The sequence below is a fragment of the Chinchilla lanigera genome, unplaced genomic scaffold (genome assembly GCF_000276665.1).
Source record: "Chinchilla lanigera isolate Chin_1 unplaced genomic scaffold, ChiLan1.0 scaffold00017, whole genome shotgun sequence".
Lineage (NCBI taxonomy): Eukaryota > Metazoa > Chordata > Mammalia > Rodentia > Chinchillidae > Chinchilla > Chinchilla lanigera.
The window spans coordinates 23,172,929-23,187,854 of NW_004955418.1; the positions used below are offsets into that span (position 1 = coordinate 23,172,929).

General features: G+C 36.8%; 1 protein-coding gene across 1 annotated transcript in view; it reads left to right on the plus strand.

Annotated features, from left to right (window-relative positions):
- The window catches only part of Tmem161b (transmembrane protein 161B), a 68,236-nt gene extending 55,767 nt beyond the window's left edge, over positions 1-12,469 (plus strand). The window contains exons 7-12 of the mRNA XM_005382296.2: positions 17-77; positions 560-700; positions 3,798-3,911; positions 7,560-7,734; positions 8,930-9,026; positions 11,196-12,469. Coding sequence (XP_005382353.1) covers positions 17-77; positions 560-700; positions 3,798-3,911; positions 7,560-7,734; positions 8,930-9,026; positions 11,196-11,467 — 860 coding nt within the window. The 3' untranslated portion in view covers positions 11,468-12,469. The remainder of the gene's footprint in view (positions 1-16; positions 78-559; positions 701-3,797; positions 3,912-7,559; positions 7,735-8,929; positions 9,027-11,195) is intronic.
- Positions 12,470-14,926: the final 2,457 nt, after the last annotated feature.

Here is a 14,926-nt window from a genome sequence, read left to right on the forward strand (position 1 = left end):
CTTTTGTTTCCTACAGGGTTTACCAATTTTTCAGACAGTGCAATGCAGTTTCTTGAAAAGCAAGGTTTAGAATCCCAGTAAGTTTTTGAAAAATTAAGTGTTATTTAAAGTTATAATTTTCCATTTTCATAAAACAGTATTTTGTATAAATGATTAGTTGTTTAATGAACAAAAGTAATTCTCTTCAAGTTAGATATTACTTCTATAACACCCTCACTTACAATTTTATGAGATACTTAATCTCTCAGTCTTTCATAAAATTCTGAGGTACATTTGCCCTTATTTAATTTCTTTGCTGCAAGAAATTAAACTATGTGAATCAAACATCACTTACGTGTTGAACATATAGGTCGGGTCATTAATGGCTCTTACAAGAGAGCTGCCGGGTACAGTTCACCCTTTGCCAAGACCTATTTATTGGTACTTCAATAAAAAGTCTTTGTAGGCATTTACTTTATTTTACTACTGTGATTTGTAAGGTCACTGACCAGAAAAAAATTGAAGTTCTTAGAATGTTAACTAGAAATTTATTAACTCTTTTTAATATCTTTATCTTTAGGGGTCCGGTTTCAAAACTTACTTTCAAATTTTTCCTGGCTATTTTCTGTTCACTCATTGGGGCTTTTTTGACATTTCCTGGATTACGACTGGCGCAAATGCATCTGGATGCCCTGAATTTGGCAACAGAAAAAATTACACAGTAAGCGGAAAATGTACATAAGCACATGCAGATAAATATATGTTTTCCGTCTTAATGAAGGTATATTATTGTAATAAAAATCATGTTACTTATTGAAAATTAATAATCAAATAACCATTTGATGTCACCTCACCTTCTCTTGCCACTATAAGCAATTTCTCTTAGCCTTTTCTAAATTCTAAGTTTTGAAGTTAATACAAATACACTGTTGGTTCCTAAATTTCTGTTTGATCTGTTAAAATAGAAATTCCCAAGTTTATATTAAATTCAGAGGCTTATAATATTTCAATCTCTACAACTGAATTTAGGATGTATAGAAATTTTCTTTTAAAAAATCAGTGACTTGCCAGGGCGTGGCGGTGGATGTCTATAATCCCAGCACTTGGGAGGCTGAGGCAGTAGGATTGTGAGTTCCAGGCCAGGTTGGATTATGTCGTGAGTTCAAGGTTGGCCTGGACTTCATAAAGACACTTTGTCTCAAAAACACAAACAGAAAAATCAGGTCATTTTACTGAAAACTATTGTCTTAACTGTTGTATAAGTTTACTTAAATAATTTAATTTTTTAAAATAATTTTGAAAATGTTATAACTAAAAGTTATATATATAAAGTTTGTTCTCCTTAAGTTACTGATCTATTTGTTAGATCTTAATAAAATAATCATTATTTTCCTTGGGTATTGATAATATTATGTAATACTTTGTAACATAAATTACTTTTAACTACCAAATATTATTCTGAAATGGAGAGACCATATTGAATCTCCCCATATACTTCAAAGCCCTTCACTGTACTCTTTGTAGCGTTCACAGATTCTTTTGTTGATATAGACACCTTGCATGGTTTCTTGGCCTTTTGGCTAAGATCATGTGTTAATATAGATACCTTGACAGAGACGCAGGTTTTCGTCTATTTAAACTCATATCCAGAGCCCAGTTCCACATTGGTTTGGTGACAGTGAAACCCCAAAGAACATTCCATTTTGATATACAGATCTGCAGTCCCCAAGTTCCTCTGGGTAGTTCATTGCCTAGCATTGCTACTCTGCAGAGCCCTATACCGAGTGGTGCTGGTTCTGCAGGCTTTTCCCACTCTCCCACCTGTTACTTTCTTTCATTTTGACTGTGCTCCCCTGCCCTCCATTTTTCTCCATCACTTACTCGCACCTCCCGTGCACGCTCCTTCCTCCCTTTTTTTTTTCTTTTAACACAGCATGCTCCTGGCTGCTTCCTGCCTTTCCCCCTCCACCCATCTCTAATGGCTTCTTTTAAGATAAAACTTGCTTCTCCCCTCCTGTCTACATGCACACTTCAGTCCACTAACCCCAGTGTTATGATTTAAATAAGCTGAAAAGGGTGGGTGGAGGGGCGCCCTTCACAGGCTACTGAAAGAGCTGTGCCTTGATACCGAGTGTTCCCTAGCAACACCGCATACCTAATACTGCTGCTCCCCCACCACACACCCGTGGGTTGTTTACCAAAGCTGTAGGATGAAAGACTCACTGTACAAAAACAGTCAAAGCCTTTAGTGGTGTTTGGGAAGAAGTGTTGCAGATTTTAGTGTCCTTTTCAGAAAAATGTGGCTTCTGTGTAAGCTTTTTCCCTGTGGGGACTTGGGTTTTATTTTATTTTCAGTTTATTGCAGTTTTGCACTGTTACAGCGCTCTGCCCTGACCCCAGGGTGTGGGCAAGCTAGTCCCGGTGAGAGTCGCGTGCCTGGCACAAGCAGCGGCACTGACTTCACTCGGTGTTAAGACCAGGCTTGGAACCAGAGTTCCACCTGTCCATGCAGGTGTTCACGGCTTCTTCACCCAGCCCTCTTTCCCCGCACACTGCACTGTCATTTCCTACAGAGTGAGATTTTAAAATGCGTGTGTTTATGTATATGTTGTACACCTACAGTTTCGCCTTTCTGTTTGATTTATAACAAAAGGACTACTTTAATCAAATAATCTGAAGAATTTTTGTTTTCCTAAGATAAGAAAATTTACTAGCAATTTGTTTTGTAGGATACAAACTTAGCAATTAACAGTAAAGTTATAACTCAGGCCTGAAATCCTTCACCACGAGGTGTGACCAGAAAGTAGAGTGAATATTTGAAACCATTTTTAAAAAGTGTTACATTGAAAGACAAATTGTTGTTGACCCCCTCTAAGTCCTCCACCCACCTTCAAACACGCTTAGCTCATCATTCCTGCCCCTGTCTGGCACAGTCCTGGGAGTCCTCTTCCATGAATATCTTTACTTGCATTCACGGGCCTGCCTCTGTGTCCCACATACATTCAACACATTGGCTTTTCATGGTCATTTCAGGGAAGAGCCGGAAGTCACATGGTGCCAGACCCAGTAAAAAAGATGGACGAGGACACACCGTGATGTGTTTATGAGCCTGCCTTTCCATTGGAAGGCACTGGGCAGCAGCAGTCACTATATTTTTTATCACATCTCATAGAGACACAGAAGGGACAGAACTACTTCAGGAAGCGGCAAGAATGATAGGATAAGAGTGCAAAGCAAGGGGGTATTTTAGGGGAGATCATGACAGTATGTCTTTTACTGTGATAATTTTTTAAACACACTGTTTTCTGTTATCAGTTCTTGTATATTGATTATTGCTTTGCCAAGAGGAAATTTATCCATGAGTTCCATCTGCCTTTTACTTTCTACTGTTATAAACCGGTTAATCACTAATGCACTTACAGTCATGAGCAGGCATTGTTTCAGCAGCACTGAAAAGGATCAGATGACTCCGCTTTATCTGTTGGATTCATTGACTGTATAAGACTAGAGAACCATTAAACTACCTATTTAATGAATCAGAGATTTATTAAGGGATTCTTAAAGAATGCATACTAAAATAGAAATGAACAAATCTGGATTTTAATCTATTTGCCTTTAAGCTACTGAATTGCCATGAGCAAGTAACTTTACTTTCTTGGGCCTCAAAGTTCTTATCTGAAAAAGTAAAATGATAACATAGTTTCTCGAAGACTCATATTAGTGGTAAACAGTAAAGATAAATGTAATACCCAAGTTTCTATAGCTTCTTAGAGCATTTTGTTTCTGGATTTTTATGTATATTTCTTGCACACTTTCAGAACACTACTTCACATCAACTTCTTGGCACCTTTATTTATGGTTCTGCTCTGGGTAAAACCAATCACCAAAGACTACATTATGAACCCTCCATTGGGTAAAGAAAGTGTTCCTTTGTAAGTATGGATATTTGAGGGCTAATTTGTGTTTTATTGAATATCAGAACTGCTTTCCTAAAGGTTTTTTTAAACTATTTGAAAACCATGATGATAAAATTAGGACATTATGTTTTTCAACCATTAGTACCAGTGCTGAGAGGCATGTTATGAAGTTGAACTACAACCTGTTTAACCTTTTTGTGATGTTCCTTAGTAGACATTCAGGGTTATTGCCGCATACTAGCTTGTGTGAGTCCTTTCTCTTAGTACACAGTTGTCCTGACATTTGCCTGTTGTCGCTGTGCCTGTTGTTTGGATGTCTTTCACAGTTCTGTTGTTTTTCTTCGTGAAACTTAAAGAAGGGGAAGAGTATGAGTGGAAATGCTTATACTAAGTTCCATATGCACACAGATGCTAACAATTTCCATGTTTACTTTATCCACTTTTTGTTTGATTTCCTTTTTCATAAAGTATTTTTCAAGTAAATCAGACTGATAACATTTTTATCCCTAAGTACTATAATTTGCATCTTATAAGGTCATTTTCCATCAATAACATTATTATCATCATAACTAAGTAAATTAAAAATCATGTCTTAACATTATCTAATATTAATTTATATTTTTCCAGGGAGGCCACTGTATTTTAACAGAACAAGATGGCAAGGAAATGTAGAAGCAGGTTTACAGAGCAGTTAATAACTTGCTTGATCTCTTAGATGTGGAACTGTGTTAGGGTAATAGAAAGGTTCGGCCAGAGTTGTGTCATACTCCAGGTTTGCTTCTCAATAAACTGTCACTTGAGGCAGATTACTTAACTTGTCTGAGCCTCTGTTCCGCTGTGTGGAAAATGAAGATACTGGTATCTGCCTCACAGGGTCACTGTCGGAACTAAACGAAAGAACATATGTAGTTCCACTCTCCGGAAGACTTCTACTCCTATGCCTCAGCAAAATTAAAACAGAAATTTGTGAATAATAATTGATTGATTCTATGGTGTGCATTTTATAGTACTTCTTTTAGTTCCTGCTACGTGTTTGTTTAGGAATATATAATCATTGATGACAGTTTTTAAGAGTTAATCATGTTGAATTAGGGAAATGTTCACTGAAGAAATAATGTTTTTTCCCCATACATCTAACTTTTAATAGTAGTTTTTTACCTGACAGGTTCCTGAAATGTTTAAAAGTAGTTCTAAGGATTGTAAGGTTCTAGACAAAATCTAGTAGTGGTTCATGTATTTGAGGCTGAAAATATTTCCAGACTCCCAAGTTTGGTCATAGATATTGGGTTTTCTAGTCTTGTATGAATATGTGCTCTGATTTTATATTTGTTTTAGTAAAACTGGGAAGACAAGGAAACTAGTATTTATGGGGCAGTTTTCATACACCAGTTATTATGCCAGGTTTTGATACTTCACATTTTATCTCATTCATTTGTATAGTAATTATTTGAGTCATTGTTCTCATTCCATTTAATATATGAAATGATAGACACAGAAGTTTAGAACTTTTTCTAGGTTATTTAGCCAGATTCAGTATATTGAAAACACTTAGTGGCTATAGCAGTACTCACTTCCCACTTGGTTTATGCAGGAAGATCTGGGTCTTCTTATATCCCCCTCTTCCGTATCCCCATTTGTGACCTGTTTCACAGACAGCTCAAACAGAGTTATAATCTCAACCCTGCTCTGGCCTATTCTTCGTGAACTAAGAAGTCATTAGAAGTGGTTTTTAATTTTTGTTCAAAATCCTGTGGTAAATTATGAAAAAATGACTGCCTGTCAATCAAAGAGAATAAGACAGAAGAAAATGCAAGTGACAGATTCTTTCTGTCACATAGGCAGAGTGGTTTATGGAAAAGTCTCTTTGTAGTTAGTTGCAGCACTTTTTCAACATGGAAATGTATTTTAACCCATCCATGTTTCTGATAGAGCATCAAAAAAATAAACTGTGGATAAAGAGTCCAAGTGTGCTTAGAACTGCATAAGAAGAAAACCAGAGGAGGTCTGCACGGTACAGCCCAAAATGACACCGATCTCTCAGGGAAATTTCTATTGCCTGCCCTCTACCTATGTGTTGTACTCCAGGTCAGGTTTCGTGAGATACCCCATGAGATCAATTTAGCAATTATTTATGGTGTTACATTAACCTGTATGAGAAGATCCTTTTTAATGACTGTTACTCCAATTCCTGAAATAGAAACTGCTGAGCAATTTTCTGATTCACTCCTTTATTCTAGTGCTGTTTTTGCTTCCACTTATCCTGGAAGGCTGTGAGATAGCTGTCTTTAGGATGCTGCCAGTCAGTTCTCCTTGTTACAGAACTTCAGGGAACGTAGTATTTGTATGGATCCCCCAAAAGTGTCAGGGCTGTAGGTGGCCTGGGGTCTGTGCTGTTTGTCACGTGACTGTTCCTTCATCCCGTGTTCATCGTAATGAAATGCACTGATAAAACACCTGCCTTTATCCTTCCTGGCCAACAGTGCTTTTCCATTGGGATTTTATGGCTGTTTGCACTCAGAACCCTAATAAAAGTGAACGAAAGTAATACATTATGAACCCTTTGCCCGTCTTCATTTCTGACCTGCATTTCACAAGCAGTTCCAGCAAAGTCATATGTTTTTATGTCTTCTCTGCCTTTTCTGTTTCGGGCCCTAGTCAGCATCATCGTTTCTCTCACCAGCTTTCCCCCTAAGGGCACTTAGTTCCTTGCTTCAGCAGGACAGAGGCCGGCTGAAGATTGATCCCATTCAGAGGAGAACTGTTGGAGGTTTTGTTTTTTCAGGCATTTCCCATTTGTGCTTCTTTGTGCCCATCTACTCTACCCTAATGTTCATAGGAATTTTAGGGAGACTTTTCTAACTTCTGGATCCTATCTGGCAGGTCACGCAGACCCTGCATTTTAGCAGTCATATTAAGTACTTGGTGCATGTTAGAGATAAGACTAGATACCAAGAATGATTTAGTTACTACTTTTAAGTTAATCAAAACATAGTATGAAACCATCAAACCCCAAAGGACACCAAAAATTATGTGTTCATTCTAAAATACGGTAAGCAGCCCTCTCTCATGGTCTGATTGCTGAGAAGATGACCTTAGGCCACATCTTGTCACTGGAGTCCTAAATTTAGCCTTGACTTATTGCTTAGAAGGAAGCCAGCTTCAGCACTTAGCAGTTTAAGTCACGTGTTAGAAATCTGAGGCATCATAATTGGAAACACAGCAAAGCAATAGACCCCAACCAAATATCTAATGAGTTCAAAGTATAGCTGATTATAAAGGAGTCACTATAAAGGAGTTCTGCAGGCATTCCCTTTTTTCTTTCCTGTACTCTGTAGTTTAAGAGCGTCCAACTTCTCTTTTGATGTCAGCCAGGTTTTCTTCCATAGACAAGTTTAGCTAAAAGAAAAGATCCCAAGTATTGCTCTACTTTTTTCTTGTGGGTATCTCGTACTTTAATGATACATTTATCTGACTAGTTCTCTTATGCAAGTGAAAATATTATATAAATACATCTGTGGCAAAATGGCATTCTTTGTTTTAGGTCTTCTGTTTGCTCTAGCTGAGTGTAGGTTTTCAGTATCTTGTGTGGTAAATAATAGCATATAACCAGCTGCCAGCACTTTGTGGTCTTTGAGAGCACCATATCAACTTTTTGATCTGTAGAATGACAGAAGCTACATTTGATACTCTGCGACTGTGGTTAATAATCCTGCTGTGTGCCTTGCGGCTGGCCATGATGCGTAGTCATCTGCAAGCATATTTAAACTTGGCCCAGAAATGTGTGGATCAGATGAAGAAAGAAGCGGGCCGAATAAGTACAGTTGAGCTACAGAAAATGGTGAGTATCATCCTCTAGTTAAAATGAGAAATTACAAAAACTGTTGTTAAGAATTTGATTTCCTTTAATGCATAGTACTATATCCCATAATATTCTTATTGCAAGTAAGTGGGACAGTCGCAGGCTGACATGTGTCAAAGAGACCTTATCAGATTTTGGTGCTAAGAAAAAGGGTGTCACTTCCTCTTCCTGCCTTAAGTATTTTAAGTGTTGTACAGCTGGGTGGTACAAAGCTGTGTGTGCTTATTTTCACTAAGTGGGACCCCTCTAATTTATTTGAAAGACATTAGTTGTAGAGCAGAGTTTATGATTTAAAAAGTAGGAAATACTAGTTTTAGTGGCTAAAACTATTCTTTTTAACACTACTCCATGTCCTTAAATGTGAAATGTAAAGTATTTAACTTAATGGAATTCTGGGGAAAGAAGACTGTAGGAATTCATTCACCATTGTAGTGTACCTATATCCTGATCCTATCTTTTTCCAAGATTGGTACTGAATCTTGTTTTTGATTGTCTTCCATGGTCAGAGTCATTTAAGTTAACTACTTCTTTTCTGCTTTACCTTTCATATATCTTTATGTTCTCCATCATTTGACTTCAAATGTGTTCATGTAGAATGAGAATTTTGTCTGTTTTTTTGGAGGGGTCTTTTTGAGACAGGGTCACGCTCTGCAGTTCAGGCTGGACTTGAGCTCACTTTGTAGCCCAGGCTGGCCTCGAACTCACAGCAATCCTCCTGCCTCAGCCTCCCGAGTGCTGAGATTATAGGTGTGCGCCATCACACCCGGTGAGAATTTAATGTTTTTATTTATACTGGATTTATGCTCATGTATGACAGCCTGCTGTTTTAGTTTGATGTTTTGTTACATATTTTAGTATTTTGTTTTACTTTTGAAATAGAAATAAAAGGATAGCATTTGAATTTTGAAGTTATTTTTTCCAATCTAAATATATCACTTAATAACTTTGAAAGGAATTTATTATAATATTTCCACATTCTAACAACTTAATCTTCAGATTGTGACTTTCTGAAGTCAGTTGGGGACATTTATAGTGAAGTGCTAACTTAATATTTAGCTTTCTTCCCAGGAAAGATCACTTGTCTCTGGCACATTTCAGTTTGACAGTTATATAAGCTGAGTTCACGCATAGCACATCAGCCGTGGTAACTGTCTGAGAATGTTGTTGGTTTCAGGTGGCTCGAGTCTTTTATTACCTTTGTGTCATTGCCCTGCAGTATGTGGCACCTCTGGTAATGCTGCTTCATACAACTCTGCTTCTGAAAACCCTAGGTAAGCATTGCCCTATATCGTAATTACTTTCTCATCCCTAGGACAAAAGGCCCAGCCCTGCAACTTGAAGAGAGGTTGGTTCTAGCTCACATTTATAGTCCACAGTCCGCTGCCTCTAAGCCATGGCAGACAAGAGTTGCTCACGTGGTGGCAGCGAGGAAGCAGAGACAGGAGGAGATGTGCCCTACCAGGTCGCGGCCCTGGCCGCCCTCCTCGTCCGACCCCACCTCACCCACTAGCAGCACATTCAGCCGTAGTGCCCTGTGATTCAGATACTTTTCAGAAGCCCTGCCTGTGAGCACACGAGGCTTTGGGGTAACATTCAGATACAAACCATGACAGTAATCCTACCCCAGTGACTGAGATACATCTTTTGCTTTTGACCTACACATACTTTTGATCATATCTTTTTAAAATACTGGTATTGAATTCCATTTTTGATTCTCTTCCATAGTCCAAGGCATTTTAGAAGTTAACTTTTTTTTCTGTCTTTTCACGTATTTTCATTTCCTCTATAATTCAACTCCAAATATGTTCATATAGAATGAAGATTTCATGTTAATGTTTAATGTGTATTATTTACTCCTTAGTAATGTTTTCTGTTATTTGGAAAGAATGTGACTCCTAAACTTGTTTCTCTTCAAACATTTTAAGAGGAAGTACTGAAAAGTTTTAGCTATAGAAATTCATTCATCATTTTTGATTTTGAAAACTCAGGTCCATATGCTTTTATAACTTCATGCTTTACTTACAGAATTCTGTACTAAAGGGGATGATTGGAGGTTTTTATGTGTGCATTATATTTAAATTATTATAAGGCACTCAAAAATTTGCATAAAGTGCAGGTTCTCTAGTGCAGTGGTGGTGTACCTATGGGATGTGTACCGCACCCAGCTGTTTGTTACCATTGAAAGCGCTGATGAAGGGGCTGGGGATTTAGCTCAGCGGCAAAGGCGCCCGCCTGGCAAGTGCAAGGTCGTGAGTTCGGTTCCCGGTACCGGAGAAAAAAACCAAAAAAAAAAGAAAACGCTGATGAGTTCAGTTTTAGATGACTTATTTTGAAAGGTTGAAGATTCCTCAGTGAAAGAACAGAGTTCTCCTAAAAGTCTCTTCACTAAGCTACCAAGTCCCTTTGTGGTACTATTGGAGAGTTATCATTTTTGCATTGACCATTTCCCTTTGCTTAGATCAGGCAACCTGCCATTGTGGGTGTTTGAGAATCCCAAGGGAAGGCTGGTGATAGGTGCAAATGCCCCTTCGGAGCCGGCAGCACCTGAGGGTCAGTGGAACAGATCAGAAGATGCAAAAACAACTCCAGACACTCCAGCCACCTAATCTTTGACAAGCGTGCCAAACACGTTCACTGGAAGAAAGATAGCCTCTGTAATAAATGGTGCTGGAAAAACTGGCTTCCCGCATGCTGAAGATTAAAGTTGACCTGTATCTTTCACCATGCACTAAACTAAAATCGAAATGGATCAGAGGTCTAAGTAATAAAACAGAAACATTAAATCTGCTGAAGATAGAATAGGTAGAACTCCTAAAGACATTGGTGTAGGCGGAGGCTTTATGAACAAACCTTGATCGCATAGAAACTATCGCAAAGGGGTAGGTAATGCCTTAGTACTATACGTTATGTGATTCATATCCTATGCAGCGTAGGAAAGTATACAATGAAAGAATTTCTGGTAGCTATTAAGTTGCTCACACTGAAATCCTAGTTTCTGAGAAAGAAGTTTATTCTGAGTAAAAGATTTCTGAGAAGTCATTAAGTATGTCCCTTTTACTTCAGTAGACATAGTTGATTCATGTCTTATACAAGGAAAAAATTGTTTTCATTATATTACTAGGTTTTACTGAAGTTAATTAAAAGTATATCAGGGAAGGGGCTGGGGATTTAGCTCAGAGGCAAAGCGCCTGCCTGGCAAGCGCAAGGTCGTGAGTTCGGTTCCTGGTACCAAAGAAAAACCAAAAAAAAAAACCAAAAAAAAAAAAAGTATATCAGGGAAAAAAGTATACCAGGGATTTTGCTTTTGAGTGTACCTTTCTTAAGGAGGACAGATTATATAGTCTGGTCAAAGTAAGCATATTTTTATTTCATCTTTTATTTTTTTTTGTAAGATGCTTTGGAATTAGTTACTCTTCAAGTTTTATGTGTTGAATTTCTAGGTAATCATTCCTGGGGGATCTATCCTGAATCTTCCTTGCCAGTGGATAATAGTCTGCACTCCAACTCTGTTTACTCCGAACTACCCTCCACTGACGGGAAGATGAAAGTAACTGTTACGCAAATAACAGTGGCACTGAGCAGCTTAAAAAACATTTTCACTCCTCTCCTCTTTCGAGGACTCCTGTCGTTTTTGACGTGGTGGATTGCTGCTTGCCTTTTTTCTACAAGCCTTTTTGGGCTTTTTTATCACCAGTATCTGACTGTGGCATGAATCTCAGTTAACAAAAAACCAGAAGGATATCCACATCACACTTTGAATTCAGATATTCGGACCCTTAAAAGGCTGATTAAAAACCAGAAGAAAGCAAATACAAAGAGTAAAAAACCATATCAGAGTATCTTATTTTAAATGCTTCCTCTGTATTCTCAGGGTGAAATAATGTTGTAATATTTAAAATCACAGGATAGATTGTTCACTGTTACACTGTGGCATTGAGATTTTAACTCATTGTATTAACCAGCGTGAGAGGCTATCTGCAGAGGTAATACGTGTGATTACCTTGGTTTACGGAAACCTCGGCAGGTTTTGAAACTTCTCATATGACTCCAGTTATTGATTGCTCTTAATGGTATTAAGGTACTCTTAGTAGTCATGGTGGCTACCTGTAGAACAGTCTTCAAACTGAGCCAAGCTTAGGGGAAGGAAATGAACTTAAGTCACTTCTGTTGATGTGTCGCTCTTCAGACAACAACAAACTCCAACAGAAAGGAAGAGATAGCTGCTGTATATTACAGTAAGGTAAACTACGTAGTTACTTTAAATTTAACGGTGATGTTCATGCTTGTTGTCTACCAGTACTGCTGCTTGAGAGTAGCAAGAGTATTGTTTTAAATTGTATTCTACCAACTTGAGAGTTCTAAAATGATTATGTGTATGAACATTTGCAATCTTGCTATTGGGTTTGGGCCTGCCTGCCATATTTTATTTTGTTCAGTGATCCTACATAGTTCCTTTTAATAGTCTAAAAATATTTATCAATACTGAGCAGACTTTTTAAAAATTACTTTGTAATCCTGCTGACTACCTGTATGTATTGTACATATATTATATATTAAATATATAATATATTGAGGCTATAAAAGATGAAAATATTGGATCCTTATATTATAAGTTGCTGAATGTATGTTAAAAAGTGATTTGAATGGGATGTATTTGTATCTAGAAATTTTATTTGTTGGGAATGAAATTAAAATACATTTTGAAAGTTCAACAGAGCATGTGGTTTATTTCTTGTGCATATGTGAGAGGACTTAAAATTCTATAAATGACTATGTGATTTCTCCCAAATTAAAATGCTTTTCCTATCAATCATTTTCAAAAACCAGTCTTTCCCTCTTTAATCAGGTCTACAGGTATCATTTACAGCCTTGTCAAACAATACTTGCTTTAAATTTGTAGTATCTAGACTTTAAAATATTAAATTTTATTTTAACAGGCCAGAAATGGAAGTAATTTGGATGAATGAAACAAAGTGAAATGGAAAAAAAGTAAAAGTCCTTTGATGGTTTTTACATCTAAAATCCTTAATGAAAGGATAAACTTATAAAGGGAATGACTATAAGAGATAAATAGGGTTTTACTTTTTCCTTTTTTAAATAAATAAATATTCTCCCATAAACTATCATAGGAGACTATATGTTATGTTTCAATGCTTTTACTATTATTTCAAACAAGTTAGAATTAGTTTCATGGCTTAAAGTTTATGTTCATTTGAATAATCTCATTGCAGCAAATTCTTGTTTTTGTGTGTGTAGATTTAAACATTTTGGAAAGAGCTGATGTTTTAAATGACTGAGTAATAAGTTCTTAAACTTGATAGAACTTCTTGGCTGAAATGAATTGTGAGTATAGCCCAATATACTTCACATGTATTCTAAAAGAAGTGTTCAAATATCTTGAGATACATCAGCATCATAGAATCCTTGTGTATCTTACAACAAGATTATATGAAAATTTTTGTGTGTCAAAGTTTTCACGACAGATTCAAAGCGACTCTCACCAGACACTTTAAACTCATTTTGAGCTTAGAAGCTTGTACAGTGGAGTGGTATGAGGACAGAGGCATAGAATTCATTCTTGGATGGAATAACATGTATTTCTAGTATTCCACTGAACCATTGCTTTTAAAGAACTCTCCCTAAGGATACTGTGAACTTGAGCAAACTACATTATTTTAAGTAATGGGTTTGGCCTCTGTGTTTTTAGCCTTTTGAAGCAAATTCAATCTAACTGGTTTGTGTAAACATCATCTTCATACCAGAAATTATGTTTTTCAACTGGACAAAGGGTTGACTTTATATAAACCCAATAATATCTTAATATCCTTAAATTAGATGAGTTCTTTTACTTTTTATATGGCACTCTGGTCAATATAATATGCTTCATAGGTCATTTATTTTATTACATATGTTTACCACATTAAATAGCAATCCTTATAATTTGCTTTGAGTGATATATATGCACAATTGTAAGTTTGATTCTCTCCACTTCCGCACCTGTTGCATTATAAAAATCAAAACTGTGTTCTTTTTCATATCCCTGCCAATTTGTTGAAAATGAAAATCATAAAACTTTATCTTACTATTTCTGTGCATTTTGATTCTTTTGGTATTTTCCCCAGAAGTTTAGTTGCTGTGCATAAAATAGCCGACACATGCCACCCTAACAGGATCATTAGTTTATTGATTCTGACATAAATGTCGTCAGGAAGATAGTGTCTTTTCTTCTTGACTTATGATTCAGAAGAGATATTCATCCATTAATAGAATTGTAGATCCAGGAAGCAATACGTAGAATTCATTACAAAATCTCTGAAATTGTAACTTCACTGAATAGGTTTTATTCTTTAAAATGAAATATTCTCAGTATCGTGAAGTGTAAGGTCTCAACATTCTCTGAATTCGTACACTTTCTGAGCCACCACATACTTGAAAATACTTTGTCAAGGTATATTATAGCATTCAGCCAAGTGAAAGTAAGTGATTTTGAATGTGGATCATCCTGCATCTTCACAGAGGTTTAGGTGGCTTAAAACATCAAATGTATTTGCTGGTTTTCATTTTGTCGTCGTCGTCATCATCGTTGTTTCTGACACTGAGAGTTAAACTCATGGCCTTGCATTTCCCAGGCAGGTGATGTGCTTCTGGGCTACGTCCTGGCCTAAAGAATCAAATTTAAACACACTTACGATCCTAGATCCTGACTCCAGAGTTGTACATTCTCATGTTTTAATTCCTGCTCGTCTCCTTATGTCCATGCTCTGGCTAAATTAATCAGACTCGTAATATGTCATGAAAATTCTGACCTGGATACTAAAGATAGTCAAAAAGCTAAAGTCAACATTTCCTGTCTTTTAAGTCGCAAATATTTTCACTTGTTTTTGTTTTCTTTTTAAAAAATAAAGCAATTTTGTTTGCTATGGCTGTTGAACTTTTTAGTTCTGAAGTATTTGTTAGGTGGGCTTATCTTTAATGAGTATGAGAAACTTGTTTTCCACTTTATTTTTGGTTTTTATTTTTTTCCACATAATTTCCTCCACGTGGTTATTCCTCTTTCTCCTATTTCGCAGAATACTGTTCATTTTTTAAAGGGAAGTAGCAGCTCATTTTATGGAAGGAATACTAATTGAAGAATCAGGAAAACCTGTCCACGTTTTATTTGTGCCTGTGT